This window comes from Ursus arctos, unplaced genomic scaffold, assembly GCF_023065955.2.
Source record: "Ursus arctos isolate Adak ecotype North America unplaced genomic scaffold, UrsArc2.0 scaffold_14, whole genome shotgun sequence".
Classification (NCBI taxonomy): domain Eukaryota; kingdom Metazoa; phylum Chordata; class Mammalia; order Carnivora; family Ursidae; genus Ursus; species Ursus arctos.
In genome coordinates, this window is record NW_026622808.1 from 52,673,009 (window position 1) to 52,688,560 (window position 15,552).

Below are 15,552 nucleotides of genomic sequence, written 5' to 3' on the forward strand. Positions count from 1 at the left end.
CTGAAGCGTCAAGAGGTGGGTAAGTAGCTGGAACGTTATTACACCCAAGTCAGCCCAGAAAACCCAGTAGAAGTTGGAATAAACAAGTGTCAGGGATCAGGGCAAGCAGTAATCAGGTTGAAGGCTAGAAATCAGGAGGGCAGGAAAATCAAGAGCAGGACAAATCAGTCAGGAGACATAGGCAAGTAGATGCCAGACCCATGGACAGGAAAAAACCAAGTGGTGAGGACTCTAAAGACACAGTTTAGTCATTGGCAGAGAACTTGGCCACAGGACAAGGAAAAACTTCCATTTCTGCTCATGGTGTGTTAGGCTATTTGAACCAACCCTCCTTTGGGAAACAAGAAAACTTGCTGAATAAATTGAGCACCTTACAAGCATGTAAGAGTTAATTATATAGTAAGACACCACCAGGACAAAATTGAAGGGAAAACAGGAACCCAAACAGATAAGCAGAGTATGGAAGTCCCTTCTGAACCAAGAGCATTAGCTGATTCCAGCAATATGACCTCTGGTTTTGATGGCCTTGTGGGATAAGGGAGGCAGAAAACAAAAGGGCAGTCAAATTAGAGACCCTCTCTCTAATAACAGAGACCCTCATGGCCCTACATATTCAGAGAAGAGGTGAACCAGAAGTAACCCAGGCCTTGTGGATTTGCAACCAGGATACAGTGTCTGGTGGTCCAGGCAACCTCAAACCTTGAACCTCGTTTAAGGTGGCCCCCAAGCACCTGACAAATGCAGACACACATCCTCTCTGGAGGAAGGTACCTTTACCCAAGACCTTAAATTACTCCTACAATGACTCTTCAGGTACAATGAACAGCATGCAGTCAAGATAACCAGGGATAAAAAGAAATAAGGCACTATGTATAAGAATAAGCAGAAATAGCAGCTAGCAGAAAAAGTCCTGTGAAGTGTTTCTATATTAGCATTATCAGGAATAGATCATAAACTAGGCATGCATAATATGTTTACAAAAATAAAAGACAAGGTCAAAGATATCTACATGGGACAAGAAACTATCCAGTCACCCAGCAGATTTGAAAAAAATAAAATAGAACCTCCAGTAATGGGGTACCTGGGTGGCTTAGTCAGTTAAGCCTCTATCTTTGGCTCAGGTCTTGATCTCTGGGTCCTGGGAGAAGCCCTGCATCAGGCTTCCTGACCAGTCTGCTTCCCTCTCTCTTTCCCTCTGCCCCTCCTCACTATTTGTTCTCTCTCTCAAATGAATAAATAAAATATTTTTTAAAAATAAAAGAACTTCTAGGGGCGCCTGGGTGGCTCAGTCATTAAGCGTCTGCCTTCGGCTCAGGGCGTGATCCCGGCGTTCTGGGATCGAGCCCCACATCAGGCTCCTCCACTGGGAGTCTGCTTCTTCCTCTCCCACTCCCCCTGCTTGTGTTCCCTCTCTCGCTGGCTGTCTCTCTCTCTCTGTCAAATAAATAAATAAAATCTTTAAAACAAAAATAAATTAAAATAAACACAAGAATTTCTAGTAATAAAAAATACAAACTAACATCAAAAAACCCTTTATTTTAGAGATGAAATTATATTTTATATATATGTAATTATATTCCATATACATGTATATTCCATTAAGGAAACTTCTTGGAAACAAGTCTGAGACATAGTAATAGAATGACTGGGGGCTGCAAGAAAGAAAAGTACCCAATTAAAATGTGGTTTAAACGATAAAAACTATTTACCATCTTATATAACAAGAAATCCAGTGGTTGGGCTGTACCAGGATTATTTCTGTAGACAAATGGTGTCATCTAGGACCCTGCTCTTTGCATCTCTCCATACCACAATCCTCAGTTTGTTGGCCTTTGTCTTAGACACATCTCCTCATGATGGCAAGATGGCTGCAACAGCTCCAACCATCGTGTCTCCATATTACCACATTCGAAGGCAGAAATAAAAGAGACTTTCCCCAGTGCATCTCCTTTTTATCAAGGAGGAAGGACCCTCCCAGAAGCAATGCCACCAGAGTCCCCTTGATGTCTAACTGGTTAGGAATCGGTCACGTATTCTAGCTACAAGCAAACTGGGAAAGTGGGTTGCATTTTCAGCCTTCAAGGCAGGAGGTAGATTCTGCAACTTTGGAGAAGGGCGGAAATGGCTGTGGTGTTGATGCTTTGTAGGAACACTGAGAAAGGGAATATGGGCCCAGAGAGAGGACAAACATTCTAAAGCTGATGCAGTCTCTCTCCAGGAGCACTGAGCTGCCCTTGTGTACCATTTTCCTTCTTTTGGAATCTTCGCCATACATTATCCCTTTCTCTAATCCATTCTCCTAAGATACCTGAAGCCCTTTTCCTTCTGATGAAAGAGGGTCTTAAAAACAATTCATCCAGGATTTTAAATTAGTTGTCTGCATTGCCACTTCCCTAAGAAGCATAAAGAGGAGACCAGGAAGGAATCGGTACCCTAGTGGTATTCCAGGCACCGGTGGCTTGATGAGGGCTAGAGGGGAACATAAGAAGGATTAGGGACCACAAGTTTAGGGAAACACCGTCTAGGGACTTGGGAATGATGCTTCTGAACAGTCTGGGAGCTACCCAACTGGCCTAACAGAGAGCTGAGGCATCACGGGGGCCATGAACCCAGGAGCTCCATTCTTGAGTCTGAAGCCTTCCATGCCAGGTTTGAGGGGGGACACGACCTCCCTTACCTCATTTTTTTTAAAAGATACTATTTATTTGAGAGAGAGAGAGAGAGGGAGCAGGAGTAGGGTGGGGCAGAGGGAGAAGCAGACTCCCCACTGGGCAGGGAACCTGACATGGGAACTCCAGGATCAGGACCTGAGCTGAAGGCAGATGCTTAACTGACTGAGCCACCCAGGTGCCCTGACCTCATATTTATTCATTGAGAAAACAAGAAAAGTTAGCGCAACAAACTTTAAAGACCCTCTTGTTTTTAGTCACAAAACCAAAATCAGAATCAAAAAGTAGTGACAGATAACAAAAGAGAATTCAAAAGAAACGTAAACAAATGCTGTTGGGATTCCCTCCTTACAGATCGGCTTCTGAGGACTGGCTTTGTTTTCTCCCCACATTCAGAGAAAGTAGGGAGGGGAAGGGGGCGGAGGGAAGGGGCCTTAGCAGGATGGGAGGCTTCTACCCAGAGCTGCAGACTTGCATCATTTCACTTCAGCAAAGGAGAGAAGGTCTTTCCTCCAACATTTACATACAAAATCCAAGAAGAGGGACACCTGGGAGGCTCAGTCCGTTGAGTGTCTGCCTTCAGCTCCTGTCATGATCTCAGGGTCCTGGGATTCAGTCCCGCATTGGGCTCCCTGCTCAGAGGGGAGCCTGCTTTTCCCTCTGCCTCTGCTTCGCCCCCTGCTTGTGTGCTCTCTTTCTCTCAAATCAATCAATCAATCAATCAATCAATCAAATCTTCAAAATCCTAAGAAGGAACCCCGCCTGTTTTATCACCAGGCCTGGGCCCCGCTCAAGGAACAGGGAGGTGGCAGGCACCTGCTAGTACTCTGACTGGCACCCCTACCGCCACAACATGAGATAGGACAGGGTATTACCAGAAGATGTCATTCTTTTGGACAGACCGAAGAAAAGAAGAAAAAGGGGAGAAAAGATGTCTGCACAGTATGAGCTGCCCCATTTATAATGATTAATAAATTGAGACCCAGAGAAGTTCAGCAAGTTGCCCAAAACACACAGCAAGTAACTGTCACAGCTAGATTCAATCTCAGATCTTTCTACCCCTGAGGCCCGCTCTCCTCCACTGTGCCTCTGTTTACCCTCGTAAGACCAAACCGTTTTCTTTGCTTTACTGTAAATGAACATTCTCTGTCATCATTATCTACTAAACTAGATCAAGAGATAACTTTTATTCATTTGTAGGTCACCTCCTGTTACTGGAAAACTCCTCCAATGAACCGGTGATGTGCTCAGCACGGCCTGGGAGGGGGCATGCACAGATAGGGGGCTGAGCCGTCACTAAGCAGGGACTGCCAAGGACACATGCTTGTGAGGAGAGATGGGCAGCACAGAGAGGGAACTGGGGAGGGGGTTTCCAACAGAGTCATAATGGTCTGGGGTTTCCAGAAAGTACTCCATTGTCCAGGAAGTTGAGAAGCGTGATAACGAACGGTGAGTTTTTAACAAAGACATTCCCCAAACCTGAGAGATGATTAAATGGGGGGGGGGGGCTGGCATAAGTGTCATGAGCAGAAAAGCTCTGCTCATTGTGCATTAGTTCTAGAACTTGTTGCCATCACAGGAGAGGTCAGAAGCAGAGGGTATGTCTCTGCCACTCCTTGGGACAGCATTCAATGCCTTCTTTGATGAACCCACCCATCTCCAGTCTCGAAAATTACCCCCTGCTTGTGTTCAGTGTTCCTGGGTCCAGTCAGGGCCTCCAGCCTTTGTCAACAAGGTCAGCTTCAGAATTGGTCCTTTCTGACAAGCGGGAAAATTCCAACAGGGACCAAGACTGGTGGGAGAACAGGACTGGTCAAGTATAGAGAGACAACCCCAGTTTTAGCCCACAACATCCTACGGTTTGTCCACATTGCGTTGAAAACAAGGGGATTGGAAGGGTTTTAGTAATCAGATTGCTGCTACAGCTCTGAGTGGACAGGGGAAATTTTAGCATGTAGTAACCAGGATTGAGAGAATAAGACCTCAAGTAGCCTTAGAATCTCTGGTGTAAGCATGCGCGCGCGCGCACGTGTGTGTGTGTGTGTGTGTGTGTGTGCCCGCGCGCGAATGTGAGTGCACGTACCCATGGGTGGTAGTGGGACAGGGACCAAAAGATGAGCCAGACTCGATTTTTCAGTAACAATCAGCGAATAATTATCGTGCACTTACCATAGCCGGATACCCTATAAACAGTGTCTTACTCAATCCTGTCTTCGTTTGGGTTCCCCCAAAAGCAAAGCCTGAGAAAAGGATCTAGGTACTGGAAGTTTCTTTAAGAGGTGATGTCAGGAGCCGGGGGAGGGAGCAGTAAGAATGAGACAGGAACGGAGCAATGTTGCTATAAGGTGAATTAGTGAGGTCACCACTCTGAGCCCCCTCCCAGAACTGCCTGCCCCCAGGACCAGCGCTGCTGGGCCGACTGTCACCCCGTGACTGCCGTCTTTGATTGGAGGTTGCTCCTGGGGGGCAGGCGCTTGAAGCTCCAAGAAGGGCCTGTGTACACGCCCAGCCCTGAGGAGAGCCTGAGCCTGGCTGCATGGCTTCGAGCCCCGCGACAGCCAGCCGAGACAGCCTAGGGATCCTCACGACAGGGTGACGAGGAAGTGACTGTTATTCCCATTTCACACATGAGCAACAGGAGGCCTAGAGAAATGCAGCTGCAGGGACCACCCCGCTGCCAGGTGGCAGAGCCAGAGCGGAGGCTCCTGTTCAGGTCATCTGCCCTCAGCCAGCGACAGCTCAGGACACTCAGGATGCATCGCAAAGAGGAGCATTTCCCGAGTCCCACCTTACGCCAGACAATGTGATTTCACTGCCCTCGGTGACCCACACCTTGATCCCCAGCAGACCTGAGGGGACCCCAAAGCCAGGGGCGGTCAGCCTGGTTCCTCAGGGCCTCGTTACCTGCGGCTACCAGAACACTCCAGCACCCCCTTCACCCCAAAAGTCTCCTTTCTTGGTATCATTCAAAGTCAAATTCAATACCAGGGCTGGAACAGAAAACCAGCACAGCCCCCAGAGCCTGAAAACCAGCTGCAGGGAATGACAGGCACCTTTCACTTCCCTCGGTCCTCTTGTCATCTACCACGGGATGACCCTGTCTACACACCTGCCCTTGGAGCACCCGGCCTTTGCTCGCACACTTCCCTTAATGAGGAGCTCACTACCTCGCTTAGCCGATCAATTTCCACACATCTTCAGCTGTATCTTCTTAAAGGGTTTTCTGTGACAAACCAATCCTCAAGGATTCCCCGGGGGCAAGAAACGACTGGTGGATAAATACATCTGGAAAAAGCTGTTTGTGATAATACCTGCTTAGTGATTTATACCACAGTAGTATACTCAACGGCTCTAGGAAATACAGCTTTTGAGAAACTTGCTCGATTTTGCTTAATTGAAAATTTCTCAAATCTATTTCACTACAGAACACTTTCTTCAAGAATCTATAACCTGGAGGGCTGGCGGGGGGGTGTGGGCGTCTGGGTGGCTCAGTTGGTGAAGCGTCTGCCTTAAGCTCAGGTCCTGATCCTGGGGTCCTGGGATTGAGCCCCAAGTGGGGCTCCTTGCTCAGCGGGGAGTCTGCTTCTCCCTCTGCTCCTCCCTCTGCTCGTGCACGCTCTCTCTCTCCCTCCCTCTGTCTCTCAAATAAATAAAGAACATATTTTTTTAAAAAGCCCAACAATCTACAAACTTCCCACAGAAGCCTGTATCCTGGAAGTGCTGAGTCAGCAATTTTCTCCTGGGGTTGGAGTCTCTCTTTCCTGAAGTTCCAGTGGTTCCTTCAACCGGCTTCGTGGCTAAGCTCTGGGGTACAGAGGACAAGCCCAGCCCCTCTGCAGACTGGAATAACAAAGGTTTAATTCTCCCTGAGCACTTATGGGGAGCCAGGTACTGGGCTGAGTGCTTTTGCTAGGTTCCTCCACATCCTCGTTTAAAGGATGGGGAAACTAAGGCTCGGAGGGCTGAGGCGGTGTCACAGAGCTGGAGGGTGGGTAGCATGGCTGGGAGGCAAACCCAGCACTACATGGTATTTACACAAACATCTTGGAGAAATGTTTGGCACAGGGTCAGTGTTCAATAATGTTATCTGTGTTGTGCTGTTGTTACTGTTAATGTCATTATCTGACTGAAGAAGTGCTCTTCTCCGCTCCTGATGCCTCGCTGGAACCTTCTGTTCTCTGGATTAAACATTCTTCCCGTTTCCCCACGTTCATGAGATGTTTCTTCCCCACCGTTTCTGCACGCCGTACGCACCAGGAAGGACTGAGCACCGAGGACGGGGAGACTTGCCTAGCTGAAAGCAATCTTCCATTTGCTCTTTCCACAGAATGACTATTTTCTCTGCCAAATCCTCTGAAATACGGTGGAAACAAATCCTCCAGGAAGACCAGTGAAGGAGAGCAGAGGGAGCTGGGGAAAAGCCGTCAGGAGGATGACCATCTCCTAGACTGGGGTCAGCAAACTATAGACCACAGGCCAGATCTGGCCAGCCCGCTGCTTTTTGCCAGAACACAGCTGTACTCATTCATAGACGCATTATCTACAGCTGCTTTTTGCCCTCAACAACAGAGTAGTTACGAAAGAGACCTAAAATATTTACTATGTGGGTCTTTTTACAGAAAGAGTTTGCCAACTCCTGCTTTATCTGTGGAGAGAAGAAAGGTAGGCTGGAGAGGTTTTTGATGAGCCCGGTGTCTGTCTTTTCTTACTTTCAGATGCTCTTGGGAAAGCCAGCTGGAAGTTGCTGGGGCCCAGAACACTATGGCTTCTAAGAACTTGCAAGTCAGAAAGATACAGCTCTCCACCGGAGTTAAGATTTAAACCTGTTCATGACGGATCAGAGACAAGATATGTGGAGTCCTCTGAAGGCCACTGTATCACTCCAAGGAGAGGTATGTTGGCTCTCGGTGGATCAAGAGAGACTAGTCAACCAAGTGGGGTTAGTCAGCTTTGTTCACTTAGAGAAGAGAGGCTAACACTGACAGGACTCCATTCAGGCACTGCTCCAGGTTCGGGGATACCTCTAATGGATGGAGTATCTCGAGTGGCAAAGCCATTTATGACACGTTGTGGGCAATCTTAGCCTAATGCCCTTGAACATCCAATTCACCTCAACGACACCCTTGTTTCAACTCCATGATCTCGAAGTAAACTTCTGAGTATGACCTGGCTGCTTCCCATGTAGTTCTGCCAACAGAGGGGGATATTTTGCACCCCACATGCCCAGATGGATTTCAGGGTGACTGAGAATCCCCTGAAATTGTGTGCGCCATGTTATATGTGTTTGAGAGTGCCCATTGTTTGGAGGATGGGAACTTTCACGGTCATTATACTCTCAAAGGGCTCCTTCGAAATATGCAAAACACAAAGGACCTAACATTCATCTGTGTGTTTCCATTAGGGTTTCCTTCTACCTCTCAGACTGAGGGCAGGAACTCTGTTGGTTCCATCTGGCGCTGTTCTTCTAGCTCTCAGCCCCGCGTCTGGCTCACAGACATGCTCACTAAGTATTCATCAGAGCAGGGATGGAAGTAAGGGAAGAGGAGACGCTGGGAGGGAAGAAGGCTTGACATGCAAACAGGAGTGTCCTGGTCCCTGTGATAGTTAGAATTTTCAGTGTAAATTGAATAAACTGACCTTCTGGTTTATGCAAGTGTCTCATGAGTGCGGTTAATAGATTTTCCCTGGGGCATAGATTGCTCCCAGTGTGCTGCCTACAGAGCTCTATGACCAGAACATGGACCTGGGTGAATTCACAAGTCACCCTGTAGGGCTCCTTGGAAACAGACTGCTGGCTTTATCACCAAATGGAAGAGGAGGGCGTTAGCATTCTGGTCATCGTGTCAGTGCAGCCTCGATGGCATATGCTCTCCTCCTGCAGGGTGAGGACATTTAAAGCCCGTGTCCAAGGCCTGGGCAGTGTTGGCACCAGGTAGTTCTCATCTAATGTTCATTAAAAAATGGATGCTGTATTATCTTAATAACTGAAAAAAATGTAGATTGTACATTTGTTTTTGTTATTACATCTAAAAATAATATTGAATCACCCACAAGATACTTGTTATAGTCTGTAACTACAGACTTTCTAAAGCAGTAAGGCTAACTAGAAGTTACAAGAACAATCATTGCTATTGTTGAAGCACAGGGCCTGTTACTATACATTGGAGCCCAATGTGGCCCCAACCCGCCATTTTGAGGGAAGGGCTGCTCAGGCTTTGCTTGACACAGTCTTGGTGGCAATTTACAGCTTGGTAAGCAGCAGCCTCCAGCCCTAAAAAAGAACAATTTCAACTTAAGATTTAGTTGAGAATTTCCAAGTGGTTAGGGAAACATCAAAATACTCTGTTGAGGACTGAAAGACAGACATGTCTGCCTTTGCTGACTTAAGTAGAGCTATATTTTATTCTCTCACTGTCTTTTCAAGGCACACACACACTCACACTCACACTCACCACACACACTCACACTCACCAACACACACACATGCAAACCTTTATTTCCTCTGGGGGAAAAGAGTGCTACATGGCCAGTGATGTATTAGTTACCTAGTGCTACATAAAAAAATTACCCCAAAACATCAGCAACATAAAGCAACAAACATTATCTCCCTAAGGTTCTACGGGTCAGGAATCCAGGAGCAGCTTAGCCAAATGGTTCTGGCTCAAGGTCTCAAGAAGTCTCATGAGGGTACAAACTGTCACCTGAATCTGAAGTCTCATGAAGGCTCAGTGAGGGCCGGAGGATGTTTCCAGTTTGCTCATACAGATGTTGGCTGGCCTCAGTTCCTTGCTGGCTGTTAACTAGAAGCTCTAGCTCATGGACCATTCCATAAGGCTGCTCACAGCATGGTCACTTGCTTCCTCTGGAGCAAGGGAGGCAGGGAGAAAGAAAGAAAGCAAAAGAGTTTGGAGCTTTTCATAGCCTAATTTCAGGAGTGACACACCATCACTTGTCCATAGGCCATTGGTCAAAGAGAACAACTGTGATAGAGTATAGGACAAAAATACACAAGGGTGTGAATATCAGGAGGTGAAGATCATTGGGGGGCCATCTCAAACCTGGCTACCACAGAAAACTGAAAAATGCATCTACAGATTCTTTTGCATTCCCCCCTTCAAAAAGTAGAAACGGATTTTTCTCCTTTTGAATAGAGCTGGACCTAGTGACTTTCTTGTAACAGATAAAATGGGGTGGATTGATAGCATGTGATTTCACATAGTCAAGGTCATGAAAAGCTTTGTGGCATCCATCTTTCTCTTTTGGATCACTCTTTCTGGGAAAAGACAGCCTACATGCTGTGAGAACACTCAAGCAGCTATACGGAGAGGTCCACACAAGAGGAGTGGCATCCTCTTGCCAACAGTCAGCACCAACTGGCCAGCCATGTGAATAAGCCATCTAGAAAGCAGATCCTCCAGCCCCAGTCAAGCCTTCAGATGATGACAGTGCTGGCCAAGAAAATGACTGCAACCTCATGAGAGACCCTGGGCCAGAACCACCCAGCCAAGCTACTCCCCAATTCTTGGCCTACACATAATGCACAATATAATAAATGTGTATTATTGTTTTAAGCCATTAAGTTCTGGGGTAATTTGTTAGGCAGTAATAATTAATACAACACGCTTATTGTATTTCAGAGGTCTTAGCTGCAAACAACAGAATCCACCCCAGCTAGTTTAAACAGAAGAGGAATGCACTTAAGAAACTAGGTAGTTCACTGAATTCCTGGGAGGACTAAAGAATGAGACTTGACTTAACAAAGCCATGACCCCTCCTGTGGAGACCCTTCTGCTGTCATTGCTAGCACAGATCCTATATACTCTAGCAAAAAGGTGCTGCCACTGGGACTGCTGCCATCTTTCTTGCCTACATAAGCTGGATGTCTTCACCACTACCCCACATGAAGAATGGATTTTACATGTACTTACTTCCAAATGAAAACCTGTGTAAGGATTAGGTCAAATATCTATATTTTATTGTGATGGGTAATTTCATGTGTCAACTTGGCTGCGTCACAGTGCCCACATATTTGGTCAACCATTACTTTGGATTTTTCTGTGAAAGCGTTTTTGGGTGAGATAAACATTTACATCAGAGGTGTTTGATTAAATCAGATTGACCTCCAAAACTTGGAGGTGGGCCTAATCTAATCAGTTGAGGGTCTGAATAGACCAAAAGACTGACCTCCCTCAAGCAAGAAACAACTCTGCCAGCAGATGGCCTTGGGACTTGAATTGCAACATTGACTCTTCCCTGGGTATCCATAATCATGTAGGCCAATTCCTTAAACTCCCTCCTTCTCTTCCTTCCTTCCTATCTCAATAGATAGATGATAGGTAGATAGACAGATAGATATACTGATAGTTATACCTATACATATATCTATATTTATAGATACACCTCCATATATATAATATATACGTAATATATATTATCCCATTGGTTCTGTTTCTCTGGAAAACTCTGATTACTACACCTAGTTACAAAGGAAGTTCAGAAAATGAGTTTCTGGCTTAGGCATATTCAGACTCATAAGACATTCTACAAACATAGGAAAGGTGTTCTAGTTGCTGGGTGGCCAAAAAGCCTAATCAATATCTGCTGTATTTATTATCTACATAACCAAACACAAGCAATCTCTTCTATCAAGTTAAACTATTCCTCAATAACCACCTCTCTCCCCGATCTGCAGAGAAAAACACAGACTATAGTTTGGTGTATATACCTCAAACTATTTTTTTTTCCAAATTGTAGACTTAATTTATTTTTATTTTTATTCTTTTTTTTTTTTTTTTACATAGCCTCCATACTCAGTGTGAGGCTGGACTCACAACCCTGAGCTCAGGTTGCACGCTCTACCAACTGAGCCAGCCAGGTGCCCCCAAGTTGTAGACTTTAAATTAATCTGTTTCAGGCATGCACCTGGTGAGATTCCAGGGAATTCTACTTATATTTAAGCCTTTGCTCTACAGACACTACAGTCTTTCTTCTGTATATATCTTCTTCCTTTAATTATGTACATTTGTAAATAATGAATGACATTTCCCTCAAGAGATTTTCTAATTTTATCTGTTGATCCAAATTAAAGTCTGACCATAATTCCTTCTCTAGGGAATGATATTGTAAGCCTGTAAGTAAAGTTATAAGCATCACAGACCCATGGGAGGAAGGTGGTAGCTCTTTCTAGGCAAGAAAAATCCCATGAAATCTCATTAATTCAGATTCCTTAAAGTTGGAATTTGTGCTTATTCAACCTTCCCTAGTTTGGAGTTTGCCTTTTCATTTTCTCTGGGCAAAGTGATTAAATAAAAGAGTGCAAGGGGAATGTTTCAGTAGTTACAGCTTTGGAAGCCTTTAGCACACAATTTATTTGGGTCCAAATGGAATCTGCTATAGAGAAGTAATTATATTTTTCCTAAGTTGAAAGGAACAATGATGAGGACTGATTCTATAGTAGAATTTTCAAGAGTTTTCTGACAAGATTGCCATAAAATTTTGTTCCTTGCTTTAAACAGCAAAGCTGGAATCTAAGTGGAACTTCAGACTCTTCTAAGAAACAGTATTCACCTACGATTATGATTTAGAAACAATCCATGATCTAATGGAAGAATCCAAGAGAAATGATACCCCAAGATGATTGCCAAAGTTGTTCTCTAAAAAGAAATCTATTAAAGAGAGAGCAAGCAAAATTTAGGCACAATAAGACTGTAAGTTCTATGGATATTTTATTTTATTTTTCAAATATTTTATTTTATTTATTTATTATTTTTTTTTTTTGAGAGAGAGAGCGAGAGAACACACAAGTAGGGTGGGCAGAGGGGCCAAAGGAGAGATAGAAAATCTTAAGCTGGCTCAATGCCCAGCGTGCAGCCCAACGCAGGGCTTGATCCCACGACCCTGAGACCATCCATGATCTTGGCCCAAATCAAGAGGTGGACGCTTAACCGACTGAGCCACCTAGGTGCCCCTAAAGATTTCATTTTTAACGTGATCTCTACACCCAGCACAGGGCTCGAACCCACATCCCCAAGATCCAGAGTCACAGATTCCACCGACAGAGCTGGTCAGGCAACCCATAAGTTCTATGAGAACTTTAAAACCAAAATAAACATCGGTAATAATGCTAGTCAAGGTTCTGAACTTTGAGATAGATACAGTTCCTGAGGCATGAAGGAGAAACAATTTAAGAATCCTGTTTTGTTTTGTTTTTCTTTTAAAGTAAACTCTGTGCCCAAGATGGGGCTCAAACTTATAACCCTGAGATCAAGAGTCACATGTTCTACCACATGTTGAACCAGCCAGGTGCCCTGAGGGATCATGGGTTTTCAGTAGAAAGAGCCTCTGTCCGATAACCTGGGCCTGCTGTTGCTTAGTGAATGGGTTCCATGTAAAGAAATTGATCTCCTCAGCTCTTAGGAGAACTAGGCAGGGTCTAGGGCCAACACAGTGCCCAGGAAAAAACTGTTTGGATTCATGTGACCTTATTTCTTTATCCTATGAGCCATACAGACATCATCATCTTTCAGCTGCCCTTATAGGACAAGAAAAATGTTGGGAAGCTCTGTAGGAAAGAAAGCAAGGCAGCCCCTTCTTTGCTGAGTAGCCCCAAGAATAGCCCTCTTGGCAGCTACACAGAACAACAGCCCTCCAACACCTCATTTTACATGCTATGGCATGTTGTTGAGGGCCCAGTTCACTACCATTTCACAGGCTTCTCTGTCCACATCCTTCCAGAGCTGCAGTTTTTTAAATATTAAAAGTGATGCATGCTTGCTTTTAAATGCAAACATTCTAGCAGTTAATAATTAAAAAGTGAAATCCCCTACCTCTCATCCTAGAGTGTTAACTGTGTGAAGAGCTGAGGGTGTATCATTCTGGTCCTTTTCTCCATGCATGGACAATCAGTAGCTTGTAGCTTTTCTCTATCAGCCTGTGAGCTCTCTAGCTATCATCTATCTATTTAGCCATCTGCTTATCTATCCAAATTCACTCACATCTGCTGGTGGTGAAGGAGGTTCGTATGCCAGGCAGTGATGAGTCTGAACACGCAGCTGTACAACATCAGATTCTTTCTGGTGCAAGAAACACAAAACATAAAATGACCAAACCCTCTCAAGAAAAAAAATCTATAGGCTCCCCTTCCACACAAGTTTAGGGAGCAGGTCTCACTTCACTTACAGCATGATTCAGAGGCTTCAAGAGATCCTCAGGACTCTATTTCTCTCTCTCTCTCTCTCCCCTTCTCCATCCTTCCCCCACACTGGCTTTATTCTCAGGCTCTAAGGACAGGGAAGATGGCTGCCAGCAGTCTGGGGGCCTCGTGGCCTTCCAAGTTCAAGTCAGGTGGAAATGTGACCCAACACAAGTGTCCCTGCCTCTCATTGACCCTGACCACCCTCTTGAAAAGAGTCCGTCTCTGCTCCTGGTTACTCTTATATTTCCATTACTTTGCTTTATGTTGTTGTTGTTTTTTAACGCTTATTACCAAGTGAAATTACACAGAGTATTTGCTACTTGCTTACTATCTGCCGCCCCCGCTAGAAAATAGGCTCCGAGACCAGCCTCACCTTGTTAATCCCTGCTCCACGTCCCAAGCCCTCTCAACAGACATTTGTCGAATGAGGGGCTCCTGGCTGGCTCAGTCTGTTGAAGTTGGACTCTTGAGTTCGGCTCAGGTCATGATCTCAGGGTCCTGGAATGGAGCCCAGTTCGGGGTCCGTGCTCAGTGGGGGGTCTGCTGGAGATTCTCTCTCTTCCTCCCTCTGCCCCTCCCCCCCCACTTGCACATGGGTGCCCGTGCGCTCGCTATCTCTAAAATAAATAAATAAATATTTAAAAAATAGTCACTGTAGTCAGGGAAATACCATGCATTGATTGGCCAGGTTCGAGTCACATGACCCCCCCAAACACCTGGAATGAGAACTGGGGAGAAGATAGTACCCCAGAGGAATATCAATTAGCAGAAGAAAGGTGATTGGGATGCATGTGTTGAGTGGCAAAAACCACAGAGGTCACCAGGTCATCGAAGCCTTATGCATGGATTTCCCAAATGTGAGACAAAATACTGTAGTGCTATATTGGAATGTGGGGTTTGACCTTTCGCAAGTCACTTTGTTTCTCTCAGCCTTGGCTCGTATCGTAAGTAAAATAAGAAACAGACCTAACTCTTCATGTGGCAATTAGAAATAACATAGGTAAAGTGGCCAATAAATAGTAAATTCAGTAAATTGTTGTTTTTACTCCTTTTGTGGCTCTGGTCATCCACTCCTAGTGATCTTATCCTTTTGATATTTCAGACAAAATCCAATGAAAACACATTTCAAAAGCCCCAAGTGTAAGGGAATGAGAGGTTGGTTAAATGGTCACTCCACTTTTTTAAAGCAAAGTTATCAGAAAATTTAACCCTAGCATGGCGTCCCTCAGATACCGGAGGCTGCCGGCAAACAATGATTTGGCTGAGTGATTTTTACAAATATTTAACAACTGGCCAAGCTGGACATTCATGAATCAGAATGATCCAATGGATGAATGAGAACGGACACTGAACTATCCTAGGATGGAGGCAGGACTAGCCAGGAGTCACTTTTGGTCGAACCATCATTGGTGTCTGGTCCCACAGCTTCCTACCAGGTATGATAAACGGCTGCTTTTCGCCATCTGGGAAGATCTTTTCCATCTCAATTGATGACTGGGGTATAACTTGGCATTTGTGATGCCACGGATGACAGCAGCCCATTTCATTCTCCCGGGGTTTCCCACGGAGACCCAGACGCTCGGTCTTCACGGCGTGCCTGCTGAGCTCATCTGACCGTACAGTCATTTGCCGGGGAGACTGCACACGCTTGGTGGCTCGGGGGAGCTAACTGCCCAGCAGCTCGGGCCA

The 15,552-nt window shown here is 45.4% G+C and overlaps 1 protein-coding gene across 3 annotated transcripts in view; it reads right to left on the reverse strand.

Annotated features, from left to right (window-relative positions):
* SHQ1 (SHQ1, H/ACA ribonucleoprotein assembly factor) overlaps nucleotides 1-15,552 on the reverse strand; it is a 325,608-nt gene that overhangs the window by 24,814 nt on the left and 285,242 nt on the right. The window contains exon 13 of one of the 3 annotated variants that reach the window (XM_057311881.1): nucleotides 12,393-13,741. The exons of the other annotated variants lie outside the window; for them this stretch is intronic. Coding sequence (XP_057167864.1) covers nucleotides 13,646-13,741 — 96 coding nt within the window. The 3' untranslated portion in view covers nucleotides 12,393-13,645. Of the gene's footprint in view, nucleotides 1-12,392; nucleotides 13,742-15,552 lie in introns of those variants that run through there. 3 annotated transcript variants of the gene reach the window in all.